The sequence below is a fragment of the Neoarius graeffei genome, chromosome 1, assembly GCF_027579695.1.
Source record: "Neoarius graeffei isolate fNeoGra1 chromosome 1, fNeoGra1.pri, whole genome shotgun sequence".
Taxonomy (NCBI): Eukaryota; Metazoa; Chordata; class Actinopteri; order Siluriformes; family Ariidae; genus Neoarius; species Neoarius graeffei.
The window spans coordinates 85357890-85381334 of NC_083569.1; the positions used below are offsets into that span (position 1 = coordinate 85357890).

Genomic DNA, 23445 nt, shown 5'->3' on the forward strand with positions numbered 1-23445 from the left:
TGAAGTCTCCATTTGGGCCAAATGCTGCCATCTGCTGGGACAAAAATGAAATGACGTGGCCCACGATCTTCTCCGATAATCACGATAATCTGCAGGAGAAATAAACCACATTATTGTTATTTCATGTGCAGTTTGAATGACTGTATAAATCCACATGAGCAGAGGTGAAGTCTGGGAGGCGGAGACAAACTGCACTGTGATCATATGAGGAACCGCCCCTTTATCAACCCCTACAAAGGGAACAAGGAAGGGATTAAAGTGAAAGTGAAAGCAGTTACAGCTCACATCGAGAAGAAACCGTTATTTTCACATTAATTTCTGAAATGAACTGCAGGATTTTCACCGACTCTGAAATATAAACACAGACAATTCTCACTCCCTGAAAAGAGGCGAGTAAAATAAAGGTATGTTCTTCAGTGAATGTTTTATAGTTCAGAGGTTTTGTCAGTGTGTGATTTATCAGGATAAACTGCACATGTTAACAATGTCAGACAGAGACAGGGTCTCTAACACACTGCTGAAACACTGACACTGAAATACAAGCTGATTATAAGTGTTTTTATTGAGTTTAGTTTAAAAACTGTCTTTAATGATCAGTGATCAACCGAGACAACAAAGCTGAAAAACAGGTTCAAAAGTTGCTGTGTTTTATTAACTGCTCAAAACTAAACTGATTCCAGCATGGACACTGAAATACAAGTTAAAATACAATTTTATACTTTATACTGTGTGTGTGTGTGTGTGTGTGTGTGTTTGAAGTCCAGAGGTGATCACTGGGTGAAACATAAACACTTATAGAAACATATCAGTCAGTGAGAAACTGTGAATGATCCAGTTCCTGAGCTGAGAGCTGTGAGAATGATCAGTGAAATCCTGTGTTTATTACAATCTAATGAAGATGAGAATGTTTACGTGTGTTTTATATCACAGTCTAAATGCTTCCAGTGTCATTGCTGAGGTTTAACACTGCAGACAGGCCTGTGGAGTCAAACAGACTAATCAGTAACACCTCATACTGTTACATGTGTGAACTGAATGATGTGATTTCTGATTGAAAAGGTTCAAAACACAGGAGGAAGAAAATGGCTGAATCTTCATCACCAGCAAAAGACAGAAGAAGGAGAAGCATGGATGAACCACGTTCATCATGTAAGTTAAACAGCTCATACATGATTGTTTATGTTTATTAAATAGTTATGCAGTGGTAAGTTACTGTTTCTATAGTAACAACTAATTTACAGGGATTTGTACTGCATGGAAAAACCACCTTTATGTAAGTTATACAGCTCATACATGATTGTTGATGGTTATTAAATAGTTATGTAGCAGTAAGTTACTGTTTCTATAGTAACAACTAATTTACAGGGATTTGTACTGCATGGTGGATGAGCTACATCATTTAATGAAGGTATTTTCATGATAAAAAAAAAAGATGAATACACAGTGAGGTGCAAAAGTCTGAGACCACATTAAAAATCTGGGAATCTGGACATGAACTAAGTTTTGAATTTTTGCACATGTTCCACATTTAAAGTCACTACAGAAAGACAGCAGGCAATATGATATTATTGAAACGCTCGCTAGAGAGGGAGGTGGGATGACGCACTGAGATTATCGCAAGACTCCGGGTGAGATCCAACATGGCGGTGCACTGAATACCGTTTGTAAACACAGGACTACAGAAATACCTTCAATCCAATTCCTTCTGCATAAACTGGATATAACATCTCAACAAGAACCGAACTGTCTACCTACCTTCTCCGGCGGCCACCTCTTCATTCCGGGCAACATGACATCTGAACCGAGCAAGAAACGTCCAACACGCGACTGGTCCACCGAGACAGACTCAGACATGGAGCAACACGCTACCACCAACGGCAATACTACAGCTATTTACACATCCATCAACAACAAACTTAAAATTATTGAACTCCTTCACGCAGATATTAAAGACCTAAAAGCAAGTCTAGAATTCTCTCAGTCACAGATCGACACACTTGTACTAGAAAGCAGCGAACTCAAAGGAAATGTCACTAATCTCTCCACCCAAATAACCCATCTGACCAACGAAAACAAAAACATGAAAGAACAAATATTAGACCTACAGTGCCGTAGCATGCGTGATAACCTTATTTTTTCAGGAATACCACTACCAACAGCCACTCCCGACAACCCAGAGAAAGCAATCCAAGACTTCATGCAATCATCCCTAAAAATTCCACCGGAGACAGTTAACAGGATCACTTTCCACCGTGTCCACCATCTGACCTCCAAAGATAGTAAGAAACCACCTCCAATAATAGCCAAATTTGAACACTATAAACACAAAGAACTGGTTAAAAGCAAAGGGAAGGAATTGAAAGGCACATCATTCGGACTAAACAATCAATTTCCCAAAGAAATCCAGGAACGAAGAAGAGCCCTCTTGCCCCTAATAAAACAACTCAAGGCCTCTGCATGCTCTTGCGACAAGGCTTTCGCAGACAGCTTTTCGCAGACAGTTGTAATTTATCGTTGAAGGCCAATTTATGCTGACAACCCAGTCCTCGCAGACGGTGTCGCAGATAGCGTCTGCGTAGCCCCTCCCACCTTCGCAGACGCTCTGCGCGCACTTCCCAAAAATTGTGACCACCGCAGAAGCCTCGCAGATAAGAGGGCTCTGATTGGTCCACTCTACATCCGCTGTACACGCACTTCCACTTCCCTACTTTCCGGGTTTGGTTTGTTTTCACGACCGCCATTTTTAAAAACACGAGCGAAGATGGAGCAGCACGAAGAGCGGTTGATCAAGGAAGTGAGGAAGTACGTACATCTATACGACTCCAGTTCTAGTCATTATAAGTAACCGGAGGATAAACACTCCACTAACCACACCCACCAACTACTCCTAGCGACTTCGCGCCCCCTTGCGTTGTGGCAGTGAATAACATCGCGCACGCCTATTACTCCCCGCTCAACGATAAGTTACAACTGTCTGCAAAAAGCTATCTGCGAAAGCCTTGTCGCAAGAGCATGCAGAGGCCTTTACTCCCCGCTCAGGCAAGAGGGCAAACGCGCCACACTGTCTGTCGATAAACTGTATGTAAATGGAACAATCTACCGCGACCATAATATCACTACCTGGCTATAGCAACTCACTCGCCATTATTCATTTTGATTCAATTCACTCACCCCTCCTGCTTACATACTGCTGCTTACCGATGCTAACGTTAACAATATTACCTATAATTGCCTTCTGCCTCTTTCTCTCTCTTCCTCAAGCTCACAACATCTCTTTTTTCCATCTCTTTTTTAATCACTTTGCTTAATGTTATGTTGCCGGGAAATGATGTACACAGAACAACAAATGCATTTCAAGGGTTTTATCTGATAGAAAGTATCCTTAGTAAGAGTAAAAAATAGAAAATAAAGAGCACCACACTTGTGACTCAGAAGATCAACAAGAATTACAATTGGAAATAAAATTGACAGGGTTGCTTTTGGTCAGAGTAAAATGTTCCCAGTTCGTGTTACAGTACAACTGCCTCAAAACACCCAAGAGGCTAATCTCAAAACAAAATTGTTAAGTACTACGAGATAAAGCAGCCAAACTGATAGAACATTGAATAAGCTTATGACCCCAAATAAGTCAGAACAAACGGTAGTGGTGATACTGGAGATGAGAAAGGCACATAAGAACATTAGTACACCACAAACCCCATAGTTCACACTCCAAATATGCTTAAGGATTTACAAGGAAACCTTTTCACTTACACAATACACACGACGCCACACCAGCACGTGCTCACTGATCTTCACAGGACACCGAGTCTCCCTGGTTAGGGTTACAGTATAAAATCTATGTTTCAGTAATAGTCACCGTTTAAAACATGGAAGACACATTCTTATCTTGCGACCGGAGTACAAAACAAACCTTACACAAACACACCTACTTACATCAGCTAACATTTTAACTCTATATCCTCTTGTAGCGGCACTACGTTGAGTCACAGTATACCATACTAGTGAGGCAGCAAATCTGCAAGTAAATCTACATTCATCTGTTACATAGGCGAACTCTCTGAAATCATCTTCAGCAAAATTCACCGTGTTAATTACGTGTAGCGATATATTTGAACAGAGGTGAACTTACAACGTTGCTTAGTGCAGATTATTTCTCGTCTCGCTTGGTTTTCAGTCTGGGTTCGTGAACCGTTTCCCCAACCGGAAAACCCCGATCCTCCTCATGGCATATCCCGCCTACAACCTGAAGTCACTTCCTGTTTTGAGTCAATTTCAAACCAGGGTAGTTAAACCCAAAATTAAATAATCAAAAATCCATAAACATGACCCGGTTACATTCTCCCCTGCTTACAAGTCAATGGCCTCGGTGACTACAAATGAGTTTTTGATTTCCCTAACAGCTTCTCTGAACAACACTGCCCCTAGGTTTGCAAATATCTGAGAGATTACAGCTGAAGAACTGGGATCTAAAACTGACTTTGGCTCATGGTGAGGGTTGGAGTGATGGCCTGCTGTTGACCTTTGACTCCTGCGGGGAAAGGAAGCAGGTTCAGGCCTGGCCTCATCTTCTGTATCAGAATGTGCTTCCTGTGATTCTACCTCAGATTCTGGTTCGGGAAATTCTTCATCCTGTTCAGACTCACCATTGATACTACCTTCGGCGCTATTCTCACTGCTAGGGAGCCTGACCTGGCCTGGATCTTCAGTGCGAGCTGGAATATGGACTGGACAAGGAACCCTCACTTCTTCCAAAACTAAACCATCGGTAGTGTCCTCTGAATCTATACAGTCCTCCTGCGGGGACGCTAGGGGCTTTCTAAGACACCTGCTACTGGTTCGTGACCTGGGGACAGGCGGGAACACACATGGTCTGATGTCAACTCTGTTAACTCTTTTTGTAGGCCCCCCTTCTACTGGTTCGACTGTGTATGTGGTTCCTTGAATCTGCACCACGCGGTGGGGAATGGGTTTCCAAGCATCTTGAATTTTGTTTCTGCCTGGGGGCCGATTTCTGACATACACAATCTGACCTAGCTCAATGGGAGGACAGTACACCTTCTCATTATGCATGGAAATGCGTTCAGCAGCTTTCTGTTCACAGTACTCTTTGGCCCTGGCATGAGCATCGTTCAGACGCCGCTGATGTATCGCCAGCCAGTCGTGACTGGGTTCTACAGTGGACTCCTGTCCTAAAAGGGCATCAACAGGAAGGTGTGGGTCCACACCGAAAAGAAGGTAGTAGGGGGAGTAGCCTGTCGTTGAATGTGGGGTAACATTGTACGCATAGACTAACTCTGGCAAATGCTCTGGCCATCTGCGTTTTTTCTCGGGCGGGAGGGTGCGCACGAGTTCATGCAGCGTCCTATTAAAGCGCTCACATTGAGCATTGCCGGTAGGATGATGGGGGGTTGTACGACTTTTCTTCACACCATACAACTTGCAGAGCTCTGAAATCACTTCGCTTTCAAAATTCCGGCCCTGGTCCGAATGCAACCGTTCAGGGACACCATACTTGAGAAACCACTCTCTTAGCAGAACCTTGGCTGTTGTGTCAGCTTTTTGATCACGTGTTGGGAAAGCCTGTGTGAACTTCGTAAAAACATCAGTGATCACTAGTACATTTTCCCTACCGTCGCTAGCTGGTTCTAGAAGAGTAAAATCCACTGCGACTACTTCTAATGGCCTGCTAGCTAGAAATGACTTCATAGGGGGCTGAATCTTAGGATTCGGCATTTTTGTTAACACACAGCGGTCACATTTCTTTATCCACTGTTTGACATCCTCATGAATCCCCACCCAAAAACACCTTTGTCGTAGCAATTCAAGAGTCCGCTCAATGCCTTGGTGCCCCATTGAGTCATGCACACTCTCTAGCACTTGGGACTTCAAACAGCCTGGCACGAGTAGTTGAAAACATTCCCCATACCTCACATCCTCAATCACCCGATACAGCAGTCCCTCCTTCTCCCTAATATCTGGCCAATGTTTCAAAAGGGATAGCACTGGTTTTTCAAGATTTTTCCTCTCCTGAAAGTTAGGCTTACTCTTGCTGTCCCAAAACCTTCTAAAAACCCCCAGTACTGGATCCTGCCCCTGAAATTCTTTCAACTCATCTTTTGAATAGCCAGGTAAGGTTGGAGTATTTCCCTGTGCTCCAAAACCGGAACCATCTCCCTTTTCGTTTGCCCACATCTGCCTAATTTTATAACTCTCAATACCAGCGGTTGTTAGCTCAGCGGCAAGTGCTGTCCCTTTCTGGATAACATTGCAGATAGCCACACACCCATCATACTCCATGTCAGCCGGCATAGGTTCATGCTCCCCTGCAAATGGGTGCCTAGATAATGCATCGGCAGCCCGGTTGGACCGGCCAGGCCTATACTGCACATCAAAATCAAACACTGCTAACTGAGCCATCCATCGCTGTTCAAGTGCTCCTAATCTGGCAGTGTTAAGATGACACAGCGGATTGTTATCAGTAAGGACAGTGAATTTAGAACCTAGCAGGTAGCCTCTAAATTTTTCTGATATTGCCCATTTCAGAGCTAGAAGTTCTACTTTCATACTGCTATAATTTCTGTCATTCCTCTCTGCATTTCTGAGCCTACGGCTTGCATACGCAATAACTCTTTTTTCCCCCTTTTGTTGTTGATACAAGACTGCTCCCAACCCTTGGTTACTGGCATCAGTCTCAACAACAAAAGGACGAGTAAAATCAGCATACCCTAGTACTGGGGCACTAGTGAGTTTCTGCTTCAGAACATCAAACGAGTTTTGACATTGCGGCGTCCATAGACTACACATCCACTGATTCACCTTGGAGGGAGGCCCTGCATTCAAGCAGAGATTCACTAGGTCATGGAGCGGGCTAGCAATCTGGGAAAAGTGCTCAACAAATCGCCTATAATAACCACAAAACCCTAGGAACGAGCGCAACTCCTTCAGTGTGGTAGGCACAGGCCATTGTTTCACTGCCTCTATTTTACCTGGGTCCGTTTCAATTCCCTCTGCTGAAATTTGGTGACCTAAGAACTTAACCTTCTGCTGCAGAAAGTGGCATTTCTCTAGTTTGACTTTAAGACCGGTATCCTGTAGTCGTTTCAAGACTATGTCAACTCTTTCTAGGTGCTCCGTGAAGGTCTTGGAAAACAGCAAAATGTCATCCAAAAACACCAGCATGATTTGGAATATCAAATCATTCATTGCAGTTTGCATTAATCTTTGAAACGTTGCTGGACCATTACAGACACCCATCGGCATTCGCAAGTATTCATAAAGTCCAAAAGGGGTTGTGAAAGCGGTTTTATGTTGGTCATGCTCTTTTACTGCCACCTGGTGGTACCCACTTGCTAAGTCAATTGTTGAGAAGAACTTCGCGCCCTGCAAAGCATCAAAACTCTCATCAATTCTTGGCAGCGGAAAAGCATCTTTTCGAGTCTTCTGGTTAAGTTTACGGAAATCCACACATAGCCGTATACTACCGTCAGTTTTTCTCACTACCACCACAGGAGATGCATAAGAGCTACAACTCTCCTTGATTATACCCTTCTTCAACAGCTTGGATATATGCTCTTTCACCTCTGTATACTGGTTAGGTGGAATTCGCCGATAAGGCAGGTTCACAGGCACATCATCCACTAGGTTTATGTCATGTTTGACTCTGTCGGTGTACCCCAAGTCATCATCATCAACGGCAAAAACATTAACATACTTAGCTAGCACAGTTTTCAATTGTTCCTTTTGCTCTTTACTCCCTCCAATATCTAATTTGTCCAAGGCAGATGAGGTGCTGGCACCCAGGGCACTGGGCTGATCAACTGAGACATGTTCGATACGTGCTGAAACACGGTTAAACTTTACTTTAACTGGGGGTTCGTCACTTAAGCACTCCACAGGGGAAAATACCCCAAGCCGGGTCCTAGCATTTAGCCACACATCCTCCGATGAAAGATTCACTACCTGCACTGGGACAGTATTACTGCTAGCCTCAACCAAAGTGGGTAGGACAACAAGACCACTTGGAAAAGTGATGTTCCCCAGCTCTAGTAACCTCAAGCTGTCACCATCTTGTATCTTTGAAGGCCCTTTTGCCATGACCGTAACTACTGATGCTGCGGGAATGTGGGCTCCACAACTACCTACCAGCCTCGCTACACTTCGCCTAGTGACTGTATATTTCTGAACTTGCTGAAAGGCACTTCTCCAGTCTGAATCAAGTTTTCCCCCTAGGACAGTATCAAACTCAGCATGCACCAGTTGACGGCAGCGGCTAATGATATTCATGCCAACAATCCCTGCAGTTTCTGAATTTGGCGGATCTTTCACAACGAGAAAGCCACAATCAGGTATTTTCAGTCCCATAGTCTCGATCTCTAACTCAAGATATCCTAAATATGGAATTTCTAATCCATTAGCAGCAGTCAACCTTAACCATCCCGCTGTAGCCACCATGTCATCATCCTCCCCACACAAATGCTGACGGAAAAACTGTTCAGTTATGGTGCTGACTTGGCTGCCCGTATCTAGTAAGCACCGGGTTACCACACCACGTATGTTAATCTCTACAGTGGGACATGTTCCTACTGCACGGGCCAGTAACTGACCCTGAGTAATCTGTGCTTTAACTGAGTCTGAAGTGTTCCCCTTAATCGCTTGACTCACAGCGACCGGGGCCTCTAGTTTCCCTGAATCCGACTGCTTTGCTGTGCATTTGGTTTCTGTGGGCAGTTCTTGGCTATATGCCCTTCCCCCTGACATTTAAGACAGATGGGTTTTCCATCATCTGTAAATTTCAACTGGGCTCGACGGCGGGTATTGGTCTGTCCACTTGAATTTGTTCTCTGCATAGTTAGGGTCTTAACAGCAGCAGTCAACTCACTGATCTGTCTCCCTTGCTCTGCTACTACTTTGAAGAGATCACCTACAGTTCCCACTTGCTGTTCCTGAGCCATTACAGCACTGCACTGAGTCTCTCTATCTCCACTGTCTCCTTTACTTCGGCTTTTAGCAGATTTTGAATGGCTACCATCCTCCACTGACCACAAATAGGCTTCTTCTCGAACCTGTATCATAGTGGAGTCTGGTTTCTCCCTTGTAAACTTCCTCAGTTCTCTCTTAAGGAGTGGATCATGAAGGCCTTCAATGAACTGATCTCTAAGAACTTTCTGCTCATTAGCTAGGGCATTTGAGTCATGCTTCAAGATCGTTCTTAGAATCTGACACAAGGCATGTGAGTAACCAAGAATATCCTCACAATCTTTTTGTTTTCGGCTGTATAAGTCATGTAAGAGCTGAGCAGTGGATCTTTTATCTCTGAAGGCTTCTCTGAGGTACTTGAACAGATCAGCAACAGGTAGTGACCCCCCCCCACTACGAAATCGCATCTCCTCTAGAGCCGCACCCTTTAGAAGTGACATTACGAAGTCATACCCGTCATTGGCTGATTGGTATCGAGAATGCACCACACGCTCAACCTCTTCAATAAACTCATCAACCAAACGGCCATCCTTATCATAATCACCACTGAAAGGGGTTATTTGCCGTTCTCTAGGTACATAGACATAAGATCTCTGTGGTTCCTGCCTCAAAGAAGCGATAGCTGCCATGGCTTCATTTTGTTTACGTTTCAGTTCAGAAACCTGTTCTAAAATGTCTCTGTTTTCAGGCAATTCCTCAGCACCCCCATGTGCAGCGCCACCCACTGCGCTCTCCTCCATGTTTAAAAGTCTCTCTTACAAGTAGTCAAGGATATTGCGTTGAACAGTCCAAGCCCCGAGCCGGTCTGATGAACCCCCGGGAAATGCAGTCTCTTGGCCAAGAGTCCTCTCAGCTGATCCACGGTCTACGATCACTCCTGCCGGTCCCTCCGTCTGCACCCCGTCAGGCTCCAACCGTCCAGCCACACACGTCTGCTTCGTATCACCACTACCGTTTACTGTACTCCGCCGCAGGACACCAACCCACTTTAAACTATCAGAAAATTGACCCCACTCCTGGTACCAAAATTTGTTGCCGGGAAATGATGTACACAGAACAACAAATGCATTTCAAGGGTTTTATCTGATAGAAAGTATCCTTAGTAAGAGTAAAAAATAGAAAATAAAGAGCACCACACTTGTGACTCAGAAGATCAACAAGAATTACAATTGGAAATAAAATTGACAGGGTTGCTTTTGGTCAGAGTAAAATGTTCCCAGTTCGTGTTACAGTACAACTGCCTCAAAACACCCAAGAGGCTAATCTCAAAACAAAATTGTTAAGTACTACGAGATAAAGCAGCCAAACTGATAGAACATTGAATAAGCTTATGACCCCAAATAAGTCAGAACAAACGGTAGTGGTGATACTGGAGATGAGAAAGGCACATAAGAACATTAGTACACCACAAACCCCATAGTTCACACTCCAAATATGCTTAAGGATTTACAAGGAAACCTTTTCACTTACACAATACACACGACGCCACACCAGCACGTGCTCACTGATCTTCACAGGACACCGAGTCTCCCTGGTTAGGGTTACAGTATAAAATCTATGTTTCAGTAATAGTCACCGTTTAAAACATGGAAGACACATTCTTATCTTGCGACCGGAGTACAAAACAAACCTTACACAAACACACCTACTTACATCAGCTAACATTTTAACTCTATATCCTCTTGTAGCGGCACTACGTTGAGTCACAGTATACCATACTAGTGAGGCAGCAAATCTGCAAGTAAATCTACATTCATCTGTTACATAGGCGAACTCTCTGAAATCATCTTCAGCAAAATTCACCGTGTTAATTACGTGTAGCGATATATTTGAACAGAGGTGAACTTACAACGTTGCTTAGTGCAGATTATTTCTCGTCTCGCTTGGTTTTCAGTCTGGGTTCGTGAACCGTTTCCCCAACCGGAAAACCCCGATCCTCCTCATGGCATATCCCGCCTACAACCTGAAGTCACTTCCTGTTTTGAGTCAATTTCAAACCAGGGTAGTTAAACCCAAAATTAAATAATCAAAAATCCATAAACATGACCCGGTTACAGTTATTTGTTTATATGTGTTAGCTACATGTATGTCTTGTCTATTTATGTCCATTATGCATTTAGGCTTAGCCAATACTGTGATTCTTATGTCTATAATGCTAAACAGAAAATGACTTCCATTTCATTCATATTTTCTACCTTTCTCCCTCCTCCTCCCCTTTACAACCCATATACTTTCTGTAATACACACCTACCCCTCTCCCTTCACCTTCCTTCTTTAGCTTGTATCAAGGCCTGCACACACACCCTCACACACTCACAGCTCCACCTCTCATCTCACATTTTTATCTTCAAGACCATAACATGGCACCACTTACAATCCTGACTTGGAACATTCGTGGGATTGGGTCTCAGGCAAAGAGGGTCAAAGTCCTAAACCATTTGGAAAAACTACAAGCTGACATATGCCTCCTACAAGAAACTCACCTCTCAGATTTAGATTACACCCGCATCAAATCGGCACAGTTCAGTCACCTATATTCAGCACATTACAACTCAAAACAGAGGGGAGTTTGTATTTTGATTAATAAAAAAATCTCATTTACTCATAACACCACCATCGCAGACACAGAAGGACGTTTTATCATTATAAACATCTCAATTAACAGTGCCCCTATTACAATAGCAAATGTTTACGGACCCAACACAGATGATTCTGCTTTCTTTCAGAAGTTTTTTTCTTCTCTCTCCAATCTCTCCGACTGTCCTATCATACTTGCAGGTGACTTCAACACAGTTTTAGACCCCACAATAGTCAAATCTGATCACTCCCAAAACAAACGTACAGTATCTGGCAATCTACAAAAACAATAAAACAGTTCATGAGCGAGTTTGGTCTTGTCGATAGTTGGCGGCTTCAGCACCCAGACTCCACTGACTACTCTTTTTTCTCACCAGTCCACCACTCTTACTCCCGCATTGATTTCTTCCTAACTAGCAACTCCATTATGTCAAATATCGCTGAATCTACAATACACCCCATAGTCCTCAGTGATCATGCCCCTGTAACAATAAAATGGAATAGAACCTCCCCACAGTCATCCAGTAACAGATGGCACCTGAACACATCCCTTTTACAAGACCCCAAATTTAACAGTTTTATTAGGAGAGAGTGGGCATGCTTTCTAGAAATGAACGATTCCCCTGGATCATCTCCTTCCCTTTTGTGGGAGACAGGAAAGGCAGTGCTTAGAGGCAGAATAATCTCATTTTCAGTACACAAATAAAGGATAGAAAAAGAACAGGAAATTGAACTAAACCATAAAATTAAGCAATTGGAGGAAATTAACGCGACCCACCCATCTCAAGAAACACGAAATGAATTAAGAAAGTGCAAATCTAAACTAGATGAAATACTTAGTAAACACACCCAATTTATGATTCATCGATTAAGGCAAGAATCCTTTCATCACAGCAATAAATCAGGTAAATATTTAGCAAATCAAATCAGATGCAACAAAGAAAAAGCAACAATTTCAGCCATAAAGAACTCAGCAGGGAAGCTAACCAACTCACCTGAAGAAATTAACCAAGTTTTCTACAATTTCTACAATAAACTATATTCTTCTGAAATAAACCCTAACCAGGAATCCATTGACTCATTCCTCAATAATATCAATTTACCACAACTAACCTAAAACCAAATAAATAAACTGGAATCATCTATTACTCAAGAGGAATTGTTTTCAGCTCTGGAACGCATGCCTAACAATAAAGCACCAGGACCGGATGGCTTCCCTGCTGAGTTCTACAAACAATTCTGGTCCATTTTGGCTCCACTATTCATCAGGATGATCAATGAATCAAAAGAAAATTCAAAACTACCAGCTAGCACTACCTCAGCAACAATTTCACTCCTCCTCAAGCCCAATAAGGACCCAACAATTCCATCTAATTATCGACCAATTTCTTTTCTCAACGTTGACAATAAAATAATCGCCAAAGCTTTAGCACGTAGGTTAGAAGAAGTCACCCCATCTATTATCCATCCGGACCAAACTGGTTTTATCAAGGGTAGAATCTCAACCTCCAATGCTCGCAGATTATTTAACATTATACATTACTCCTCAACCATACAAGAAAATACCATCATAGCAACTCTAGACGCAGAAAAAGCATTTGACAGGGTTAACTGCAATTTCCTGTTTTCCACATTGGGGAGGTTTGGTTTTGGGGAATCGTTCATTAATTGGATCAAAATTCTATACACGTCACCTTCAGCCACAGTAATCACCAATGGACTAACATCACGTAGTTTCACTTTGCACCGGGGGACTAGACAAGGATGCCCACTCTCTCCTTCACTATTTACCATCTTCATTGAACTTTTAGCTGCCGCCATCCGACAGAACTCCCTCATCAAGGGAGTTCAAACTCCAAATTTACATCACAAAATTAGTCTCTATGCTGATGATATATCTTACTTTTCTTACAAAATCCCCCAACATCTGTACACGAAACTATTGAACTGATCAACACATTCTCCAACATTTCTGAATATTCTATCAACTGGAACAAATCTGCAATCCTCCCATTACATTCCAACAGCTGGGATGTGTCGGCCTACTCATCACCTATTCCCCTATGCACCAATCATATCACATACCTGGGGATAAGGGTTTCCCCCAAGCTCTCAGACTTGTTTGGTCTAAATTTCACCCCCCTACTCAATTCAATAACTCATGACCTCCAGCGCTGGATGAACCTTCCACTATCCATCATGGGCAGAATATCAGTTATCAAAATGACAGTTTTGCCCAAAGTTAACTATTTACTTTCAATGATTCCTATTCAGCCTACCCAATCCTGGTTTAAATCACTAGGCTCTACAATCATTAAATTCTACTGGAAAAACAAGGCACCAAGAATCAAGCTGACCACACTTCAAAAACCTAAAATACTAGGTGGTCTAGAGGCGCCACACTTCTACCACTATGCACTGGCCAACCAGCTTCAATACATTTACAAATGGATACATCCCACCTCACCTGAATTCACCTGGTTAGACCTAGAACAAACCATTTGCAAGGATATTCAGATCTCAGACTTACCTTTCTGCAGCCAGTCAGTCAAAAAGCATCCATCTTTCAAAGCTCCAACCATAGCATCAAGTCTGACAGCCTGGTGGAAGTTTTATGACCTCACTAATTCACCTCTGACACTATCAAATCACACCCCTATCTGGAACAATCCTGATTTCACCATCAATAAAAAAACACTCAACTTTCTCACATGGATAGGCAAGGGTATCACTCATCTTCATCATATCATCCAAGACAATAGACTGGTCTCTTTTGCCTATTTGGTCCAGAAGCATGGCATTGAGGGTGAACACTTCTTACAGTATCTTCAAATTAAATCAACTATTCAAGCAAAATGGAATATTCAGATACCTAATTTAGACATCCCCCCACAAATCTTGGAACTGATTAACATACCCTCCCCTCAAAAAATCCTTTCCAAAATATACAAAATTATATCACAATCCGAAAAAACTTTAAGCCTTCCATACCACAATTGGGAATCAGACCTCTCCATTACTCCTGATGCCGGCTTCTGGACCCAAATCTGCAAAAACATCTATCTAATGACTAAAAATGCCAATCTTCAACTAATACAGTACAAGGTACTCCATAGATTTCACTACACTGCACAGAAACTGGCAAGAATGGGTTTTGGCTCCGACACGTGTTCCCACTGCATGCTAAACACCCCGGACACATACATCCACGCTGTCTGGCATTGCACCCCGATCCATAGGTTCTGGATAAAAGTCACAGATTCACTCACCTCTATCCTTGGCCATCACATCCCAGCAACCCCTTCTCTCTGCATACTAGGAGATACATCTTCAACCAACCTTAACACCACAGACAATAAATTTCTTCTAGTAGCACTAACTGTCACCAAGAAAACAATCCTCATGAACTGGAATTCAAAGAACTCAATCCACATTACCCATTGGAAAAACCTGCTAGCAGATTATATATTATTGGACAATCATACCTCTCCCAACTTACTCCACACTCAGAATACACCCCCCCCCCCCCTTGTTCATCTTACCTCACCTTTTTACAGACTTGACCTGGCCCTCTGTGCCTGAGATCCAGTCCCAACGCCATACCCAAATATTCCTCCATAATCATTAATACTTAGCCATACATATTAGGAAAGGGAGGATGGAAGCTGGAATCTTTTATCTCTGTTTGTTTATGTACTTCATTTATTAATTTTTCCCACCACTCCCTCTTCTTCCCACCACTCCCTCCCTCCCTTTGCTACCGTCTTCCCTCCCCCACTTCATCTACTCCTGTTATACCTGGGCATTTGGGATGGCGTGGACAGCCCTACCCTGTCTGTCTGTCAGATGAGACTGGCATTGGTTGGTGCCATTGGGAGGGTTGATGGGTCAGGGTTCCCCTTCGGGTCAGGGTCCCAAGGTCCTCTCAGCGCCCCGCCCACCCCACGCATGCTCTCTGATACCTGCCTATTCTTGGTATTGCACAGTGCGCCTTATCCTCTTTTAAATGCTCTACACATTAGGAAGCACACACCATTTGCCCACCTTCAACAAGAACAACATGATAGACTAGGGCAGGGGAGGAGTGCATGTGGGAAACCTCTGCAGGTGCTTCCCTGCACTCCTCGCTTCTTTTAATGCAAATACATTTTAGAGGAGGTTTATATCTTTGATTATATAGGGTGCGGGGGGCGTGTAGGTGGAGATCTGGGCAGGTTTTCACCCTGCACGCCCTCTTCTTTTAATGCAGTACACTTTAGAGAAGGCACACATTCTTGTCATATACAGTCATATATAGGATAGGTAGGGCGTGTTGTGCGGAGGTTATGGGGGGCTGGTGTCAGTGTGTGGGGGCCCGGAGCCCTGCCTCATGCAGTACCTCCCCCTCCCCTCTGTCGTCCCATCATGACTTAGCTTGGGTAGGGGCAGCTGGCACCATAGCCATGAACAGGTGCTCAGGTAGTCATCATAATTAACTATTAAAGAACTATTATTTTTAGAATCACTATCTATAAAATATTTACTAACACAAAGGATTAGCAAATAAAATAATACTCCCCCCTCATTATGATCCAGCTTCTTTCTCCCTGGCCCGACACTAGACCAGCACTGCTTATATACACTCACACACACACACACACATGTGCTCACTATCACAAACTCCGCTCCCCCCCAACATACACACACTGTCCCTCCACCCATAACTCAAGGCCCAAAACCCCTCCAATTCCCCCCCCACCTACCCTCCTCCATCTCACATGTACATTCATTACCCCTAACCAACCCCACCCAGCCTCCCCTATTGAGGTTTTTCACCCACGTGACCAAGTCATGTGATGCATCGTTAGGCTGCCATTTTGGACGTCATGGCTCGAATCAGTTTGAATGCGAGGAAGGCGACAAACGAAAAACATAAAAGAAAAAGGAGCGAGATGCAGAAAGCACCTTCACTGTCCAGCGACGTAGGGCATTTACAGGGCGAGCAGAGGGAGAGGTCTCATCTCATCTCATTATCTGTAGCCGCTTTATCCTGTTCTACAGGGTCGCAGGCAAGCTGGAGCCTATCCCAGCTGACTACAGGCGAAAGGTGGGGTACACCCTGGACAAGTCGCCAGGTCATCACAGGGCTGACACATAGACACAGACAGTGGCGGTTCTAGACCAAAATTACTAGGGGGGCCAAGGTGGGGCCAGTGTTTTTTCAGGGGGGCACATATGGACAAAACATTTAAGTGTTCAAAATTTTTGTTTAGTTTATTTAAAACCAAAACAAAATACATTGAGCATAAATACAATGAGATAAACATTCTGTCTCAATAGCCTAAACATAAAATAAATTGTGCTCAATAAATCTTAAAACCATATTTCTCTTTTTTGTAAAATAAGATTTCTATTTTTGCACACAATGAACCTTTTCTTCAGATGTGGCTGCACTGGAGTGTCGTCCAAGCACTTGCTGATATCTGGAGAAAGATTAATACAGTAAATATGAGAGTGCGACTGAGAACAACATTTATCATTATTCATTTATTAATTTATTATTATATCTATTTTTATTTTATATTTATTCATTATTATTCAGACTTCACACTTTCAGGGTAGGCTATATGAATTGTAGGCCGACACTGCTCACACACACACACATTTATTCAACATCACAAACCTGATGGTGCTGTACTTGATATGCATGGTGAATCTGGTTGTCCCAATGACTCGTTGGGTTGTCCCTCATTCTGTCCCTCAATCTGATCCTGAATGTCTTCATCCTCACTCTCAGACTGCCTTTCAGATGCCTCACTTTCCACCTCTCCAACCACCACCTCTGGCTCTCTCTCCACCTCTGGCTCTCTCTCCTCTTTCATAATCTTCATCTTCCTTACTCTCTCTATGTTGCTTTTTGCCAACAGGGGCAAAAAAGGACATAATGTCCTTCTTGCTCCTTTCCATGATGCTAGCCTACAGTCGGCCTATACTAAAAAGTAAACGGAGAGGAATGTAGCCTCTACATATCACAAGGCCATTCGAGTTTTACAAGAAGGTTAAACACTGTCGGTTATTTTACCCATTTCCCAAAAATATTAAGTTAGGCTACTTATTGCTGTGCAACGCACGTTTAAGAAAGCGCAATAAAACGGATTTATTATTGTAGTGAACAACGACAGTAAAACACGGATATGTGCAAACACTGACGTTACGAAATTGAATAATTTTCCTTACCTTCGCCTCTTTGCAGTAGCCTAGTCCTTGCAGGGCTGCAGCTGTTATATCTCACGTCCGAAGTTTACAATTCGCGCTGCTGCAGGTAACAGTGTGTGTGCAGCGCTTTAAGGAGTCCGTGTAGAACACTCCGTCATGTCAGTTCCGATCTTCAAGCCAGCGCACGTCGAAATTAATAAAGCTTATTATCTGTTCAGCACAGGGGCCACAACAGGGGCCAGGAGCAATTTTACAGGGGCACTGGCCCCCCCTGGCCCCCGTTTAAAACCGCCTATGGACACAGACAACCATTTACACTCACATTCACACCTACGGTCAATTTAGAGTCACCAGTTAACCTAACCTGCATGTCTTTGGACTGTGGGGGAAACCGGAGCACCCAGAGGAAACCCACGCAGACACGGGGAGAACATGCAAACTCGCCCTCGCCGGCCACGGGGCTCGAACCCAGACCTTCTTGCTGTGAGGCGACAGCGCTAACCACTGCACCACCGTGCCGCCCCAGAGGGAGAGGTATTTGCAAAAATTGAGGTTAGCAGGCTTAGAGAACGAAGTTTACCTGCTTCCACCAGGATTCTTCACTGACGTACAGAAGTACACGAAGCCCTCGTCTTTACCTGACTTCGGCCCACATGATCTGTATACCTATGTCGTTAAAAACCCATCGCCATACACAGGTATTGATCTGAAAGCGTATAAGAGTTTGGATGCCTACAAATATTTTGTGTCAGGCTGGGTAACATGCCTACATCAGCGGGTCGTCCCTGGAGCCGGTGGTCGCCATCTTATTACAGCTAAGGTTTGTTCACATTTTCATTTACTTTCGGTCCTCAGGATAAACAAAATGTTATTAAATGTCATTGAAATAACTTCTTAGTCTGTTGAGACATGGCCCGTTATAAATTTGCTGTTACCAGGCAATGACCAAGAACTGTATTATTAGGGTCGGTGTCTGTGTTGTAGCAGTGTACTAGCAGCTAGCTGTTAGCACTAGCTAATGTCAACAACATAGCTAGTATGTTACTGTAGCAATGTTTACGTTCAGTCATTTGGATGACTGTTAAAACCTTTCAGTCTCAAGTTTTTCCTTTACTGTATTTACTAGTTTACTGTAATTATGATCCGGCAGCTATTTACACCGGATCCAGTGTAAATAGCTGCCGGAGCGCGCTCCGGAACCTCGGCCGGAGCACTCCGGGAGCAAGCCGGAGCGTGCTGCTTAATTTGAGGGGGAGCAAGCCGGAGCGCGCTCCGGAACCTCGGCCGGAGCACTCCGGGAGCAAGCCGGAGCGCGCTGCTTAATTTGAGGGGGAGCAAGCTGGAGCGCGCTGCTTAATTTGAGGGGGAGCAAGCCGGAGCGCGCTCCGGAACCTCGGCCGGAGCACTCCGGGAGCAAGCCGGAGCGCGCTGCTTAATTTGAGGGGGAGCAAGCCGGAGCGCGCTCCGGCAGCTATTTACACTGGATCCGGTGTCTGTAACACGTTTTTTTTTCAAGCTGGTTCTCCCTCTCTGTCTGCAGCGTTAGTATGTAGCTTGACCTTCAAAATGGCGGACACCGGGGCGTCACGTGACCCTGTGACGTCAGGTGAAAAACCTCAATACAGCAATATAGCTCTTGTTTATCTCTGTCGAATTTGTCTCCATGTGTCCTGTTACATCTCTCTGTCAACATATTAGTAGTACTGTCCAGCCTTTGAAACTCTTGTTAATGTTACATCAGTGTTTCTGTTGTATGTCATGTGTATGTATTAATTTGTTTTATTCTGTCCTTGATACTTTGTAGTTGTTTGTATTTGTTAGCAAATAAAAAAAAGTCTCTACAGAATGAAAAAAGTGTGACTTTGTGAAAGAAAAGTGTTTTATTGTTGGAGTGTTGCGCTGATTCTGTATAAGAGGAATAAAGAACTCAAGCATGAACAGTTTTATGGAAAAATAATCAGCTCTGGGGTGATAACGACTTTGTCATTGATGATGATTAATGCAGGAGCTTCTGGGTTTTATTTCTGATGTAAGATCTACAGTACACTTGTAAATACCTTTTGACTGTAAAATTCATGAAAGTATTCCACAAAATATTTTTCCACAAACATTAAAATGACGCCCCGACAAGTGCCTTTAGACTTCATTTGTGAGTTTAGAATGAAAAGCCTTTTTGGTATCAGTTCAGAAAAACGTGGAGAAATTCTGGTGTGTGATTTTCACACCTACACTACAGATGCAGTGGACTGAATAGAGACAAGGTTGAAACAAATTCCAGTATTTCTACCAGTGGCGTGCACAGACATTTTGGGGGGGCAAGTGCTCTGGGGGGGAAAAGGGCACTTTTTTGCGCATGTGGAACACCTTATTATAAAAGTCTGAGATTTAACCCTCCTCTTGTGTTCAGGTCACCACGGACCCGTTTTAGTTTTTAAAGGTGTAAAACAACCACTTGATGTGAATATATTACATCAAGACTTTTTGACTTTGCCAGGAATCTCTAGTTGAACAAAATAGAAAAAGAAATTTTGTTTTCCTAAATCTGAAAATGGTCTAGCAAAAAATATAATACTTATGTGCAGTTGTTTCTGTATGCGACGGGCTACTTCACGACAAAATAATTACAGCTTGGGCTTAGAGGGCAAACAATACATTTTCACTCGATTCATGTGTTACCTGGCTGGTGGGGCAGGGGAAGAGCTGACTGACTGCCCGATGTGTTGTCTGCGCTACGACAAGGCCGTGGCTTCTAGGACGCTATGCTGCTGCAACCTCACATTGAATGCACTGCACGCTTGTTCACGTGACAGAGCAAGAGAGACAGAGGTCCGGTGTGTGTGCGGAGGGGGCACACATCGGGACATTATTTTCACACACGCTTTTAATGCTGCGGCTTTTCTAAAAGATCATGTCGACATTGGCCTCAGTTAACTGTAAAAAAAAAAAAAATTCAAAAGGGCACTTTTTTGGACAGAGGGCAGAGGGGCAGGTGCTTGAGCACCACCTCGTGTCTATCTGTGCATGCCACTGCTTTCTACACTATTTATAAACAATGTATAACATTATTTTCTCTCAACCCTAGTTTCTGGTGACTCCAGCAGCCTCCTGTCTGAAGAGCAGCTGCTGTGTTCGATCTGTCTGGATGTGTTCACTGATCCAGTCACCACTCCATGTGGACACAACTTCTGTAAGAGCTGCCTTACACAGTGCTGGGAGAAGAGTCAACACTGTCACTGTCCATTATGTAAAGAGAAATTCACCAAGAAACCTGAACTGAAGATTAATACAACACTGAGAGAGGTTGCAGATCTCTTCAAGAAGAAACGTGGTCCTGACAAACCTCAGGTTCTGTGTGATGCCTGCACTGGAGAGAAGCTGAAGGCCCTGAAATCCTGTCTGGGTTGTTCTGCAAGTTTGTGTAAAATTCATCTAGAGTTTCATAGTAATATGCCCAAACTGAAGAAACACAAGCTAATAAACCCTGTGGAGAACCTGGAGGACTACATATGCCAGAAACATGAGAGACCACTGGAGCTGTTCTGTAGAGATGATCAGACGTGTGTGTGTCAGTTCTGCACTGAAGGAGAACACAAGAATCACAACACTGTTCCTATAGAGAAGGAGAGCGGAGAGAGGAAGGTGAGAAACACTGATTAACATCAACTTTAGACATTATTATAGAAAATACAAATTAATTTATCGAGTGGTAGAGCAGACTGGAAATTTCTGAGATCAAATTCCAGGACAAGAGGTACAAAAGTAGTAAAAATATCAATGATTTATCTTCTGCTCTGTCCTCAGACTCAGCTGGGGAAAACACAGACAGATGTGCAGCAGATGATTCAGGACCGACTGAAGAAGATCCAAGAGATCAAACACTCAGTCGAGCTCAGCAAAGTGTGTGGAAAATAGTTTATGTATTGTTTGCTTGAATCTGTAGAAATTAACGATCCGCAATAAAGATTAGTTCATTATTCAGTGTGATGTAAAGAAAGTGAAAATGTGTTGCTCCTTTAGAGAAGCACAGAGAAAGAGAAAGCAGACAGTGTTGAAGTCTTCACTGCTCTGATTCGCTCCATTGAGAGAAGTCAGGCTGAGCTGCTTGAGGTGATGGAGGAGAAGCAGAGAGCAGCAGAGAGGCAGGCTGAAGGACTCATTAAAGAGCTGGAGCAGGAAATCACTGTGCTAAAGAGGAGAGACACTGAGCTGGAGCAGCTCTCACACACTGAGGAGCATCTCCACCTCCTACAGGTCAGTGTTCCTCTCTCTGCTCACTGGCAATGCAGAACATCACAGAACAACACTCACCATGCTGAGGGATTTCTCCTCTCTCCTGCTCTACTGTAGATTTACTCCTCCATGTGCAGCCCTCCACACACCAAGAACTGGACTGAGATCAGTATTAACACTCATCTGAGTGGGGACACTGTGAGGACAGCTCTGTCTCAGCTTCAGCAGACTCTGAATGAGAAGTTGACAGAAACAGGTGAGAAATTTTCAGAATGAACTTTTTTGTGACATAAATCTAAAATGTGTTCTATACAAACCATCTGAAATCTAATGAAAGTGATGTTTTGTTGTAATTATTTTCCACAGAACTGAAGAGGATTCAGCAGTATGCAGGTACAGTGAGGTTTCTGTTTCCTCTCATATTAAAGTGTACAGATCATCATTACACCACTGCATCATCAGACTTATTTTCATCTGTAGATCTCTCCAGCTAAAAGGAAGTCTTAAAGTGTCTCTCATTATCCTCCTCACTACACTGTAAAAACAAAAATGTTGAGAAAACTCAAATTATCAAGGAAACATGATGCAATAGATTTTTGAATTGTCTCAACTTTTGACTACTGTCGTTGACTTTTACTAGTTTTCAAGTTTAGACAAGAGTTCTGCAGACTTTAATTTTCTTGTTCACATAATTTTGATAATCTTGCGAGGCTAACCATGAAATTCTTGCTTCAATAACATGTATTTCTATCTTCAACAAATACAGAAATTCCTGCTGAATAAACACACAATTCTTGATTCAGTGAGATAGAAATGTTGCTTTATAAATCAATAAAAATGCATGTTGCTGTAATAAATAAATTAATATTTAAATAAAATGAAGAGCACAAAGCGTTAAGTTAGCCGACACTATGTTTATTCCTCTTGGTAAACATCGTGGTGAACAGGACATGCATACATAAAATAATTGCCTGTCCAAGTGTATCTTGAAGTTGTAAATGAGCACTAATCACAATGAACTAGACAAGTTTAAAATTGCACATACATTGAAATTTTAGTAGAGATGAAAGTGGAGCAAAGAAAAAAATCCTGAACTTTTGAAAGTCAAACTAAGATGGGGGGGCAACGTCCCCCGAAAAAAATTTAATAACATTCATCTCTAGCCGCTTTATCCTTCTACAGGGTCACAGGCAAGCTGGAGCCTATCCCAGCTGACTACGGGCGAAAGGCGGGGTACACCCTGGACAAGTCGCCAGGTCATCACAGGGCTGACACATAGACACAGACAACCATTCACACTCACATTCACACCTACGGTCAATTTAGAGTCACCAGTTAACCTAACCTGCATGTCTTTGGACTGTGGGGGAAACCGGAGCACCCGGAGGAAACCCACGCGGACACGGGGAGAACATGCAAACTCCACACAGAAAGGCCCTCGCCGGCCCCGGGGCTCGAACCCAG

At 43.3% G+C, this 23445-nt stretch overlaps 1 protein-coding gene across 2 annotated transcripts in view; it reads left to right on the forward strand.

The window, feature by feature from the left end:
* Nucleotides 1-266: 266 nt before the first annotated feature.
* Nucleotides 267-23445, forward strand: part of LOC132900986 (E3 ubiquitin-protein ligase TRIM39-like) — a 145725-nt gene continuing 122546 nt past the window's right edge. The window contains exons 1-7 of one of the 2 annotated variants that reach the window (XM_060943507.1): nt 267-404; nt 1060-1149; nt 20834-21390; nt 21553-21648; nt 21769-22002; nt 22099-22237; nt 22348-22374. In XM_060943507.1, coding sequence (XP_060799490.1) covers nt 1083-1149; nt 20834-21390; nt 21553-21648; nt 21769-22002; nt 22099-22237; nt 22348-22374 — 1120 coding nt within the window. In that variant the 5' untranslated portion in view covers nt 267-404; nt 1060-1082. The remainder of the gene's footprint in view (nt 405-1059; nt 1150-20833; nt 21391-21552; nt 21649-21768; nt 22003-22098; nt 22238-22347; nt 22375-23445) is intronic. The other variant, XM_060943426.1, reaches the window with a different exon arrangement.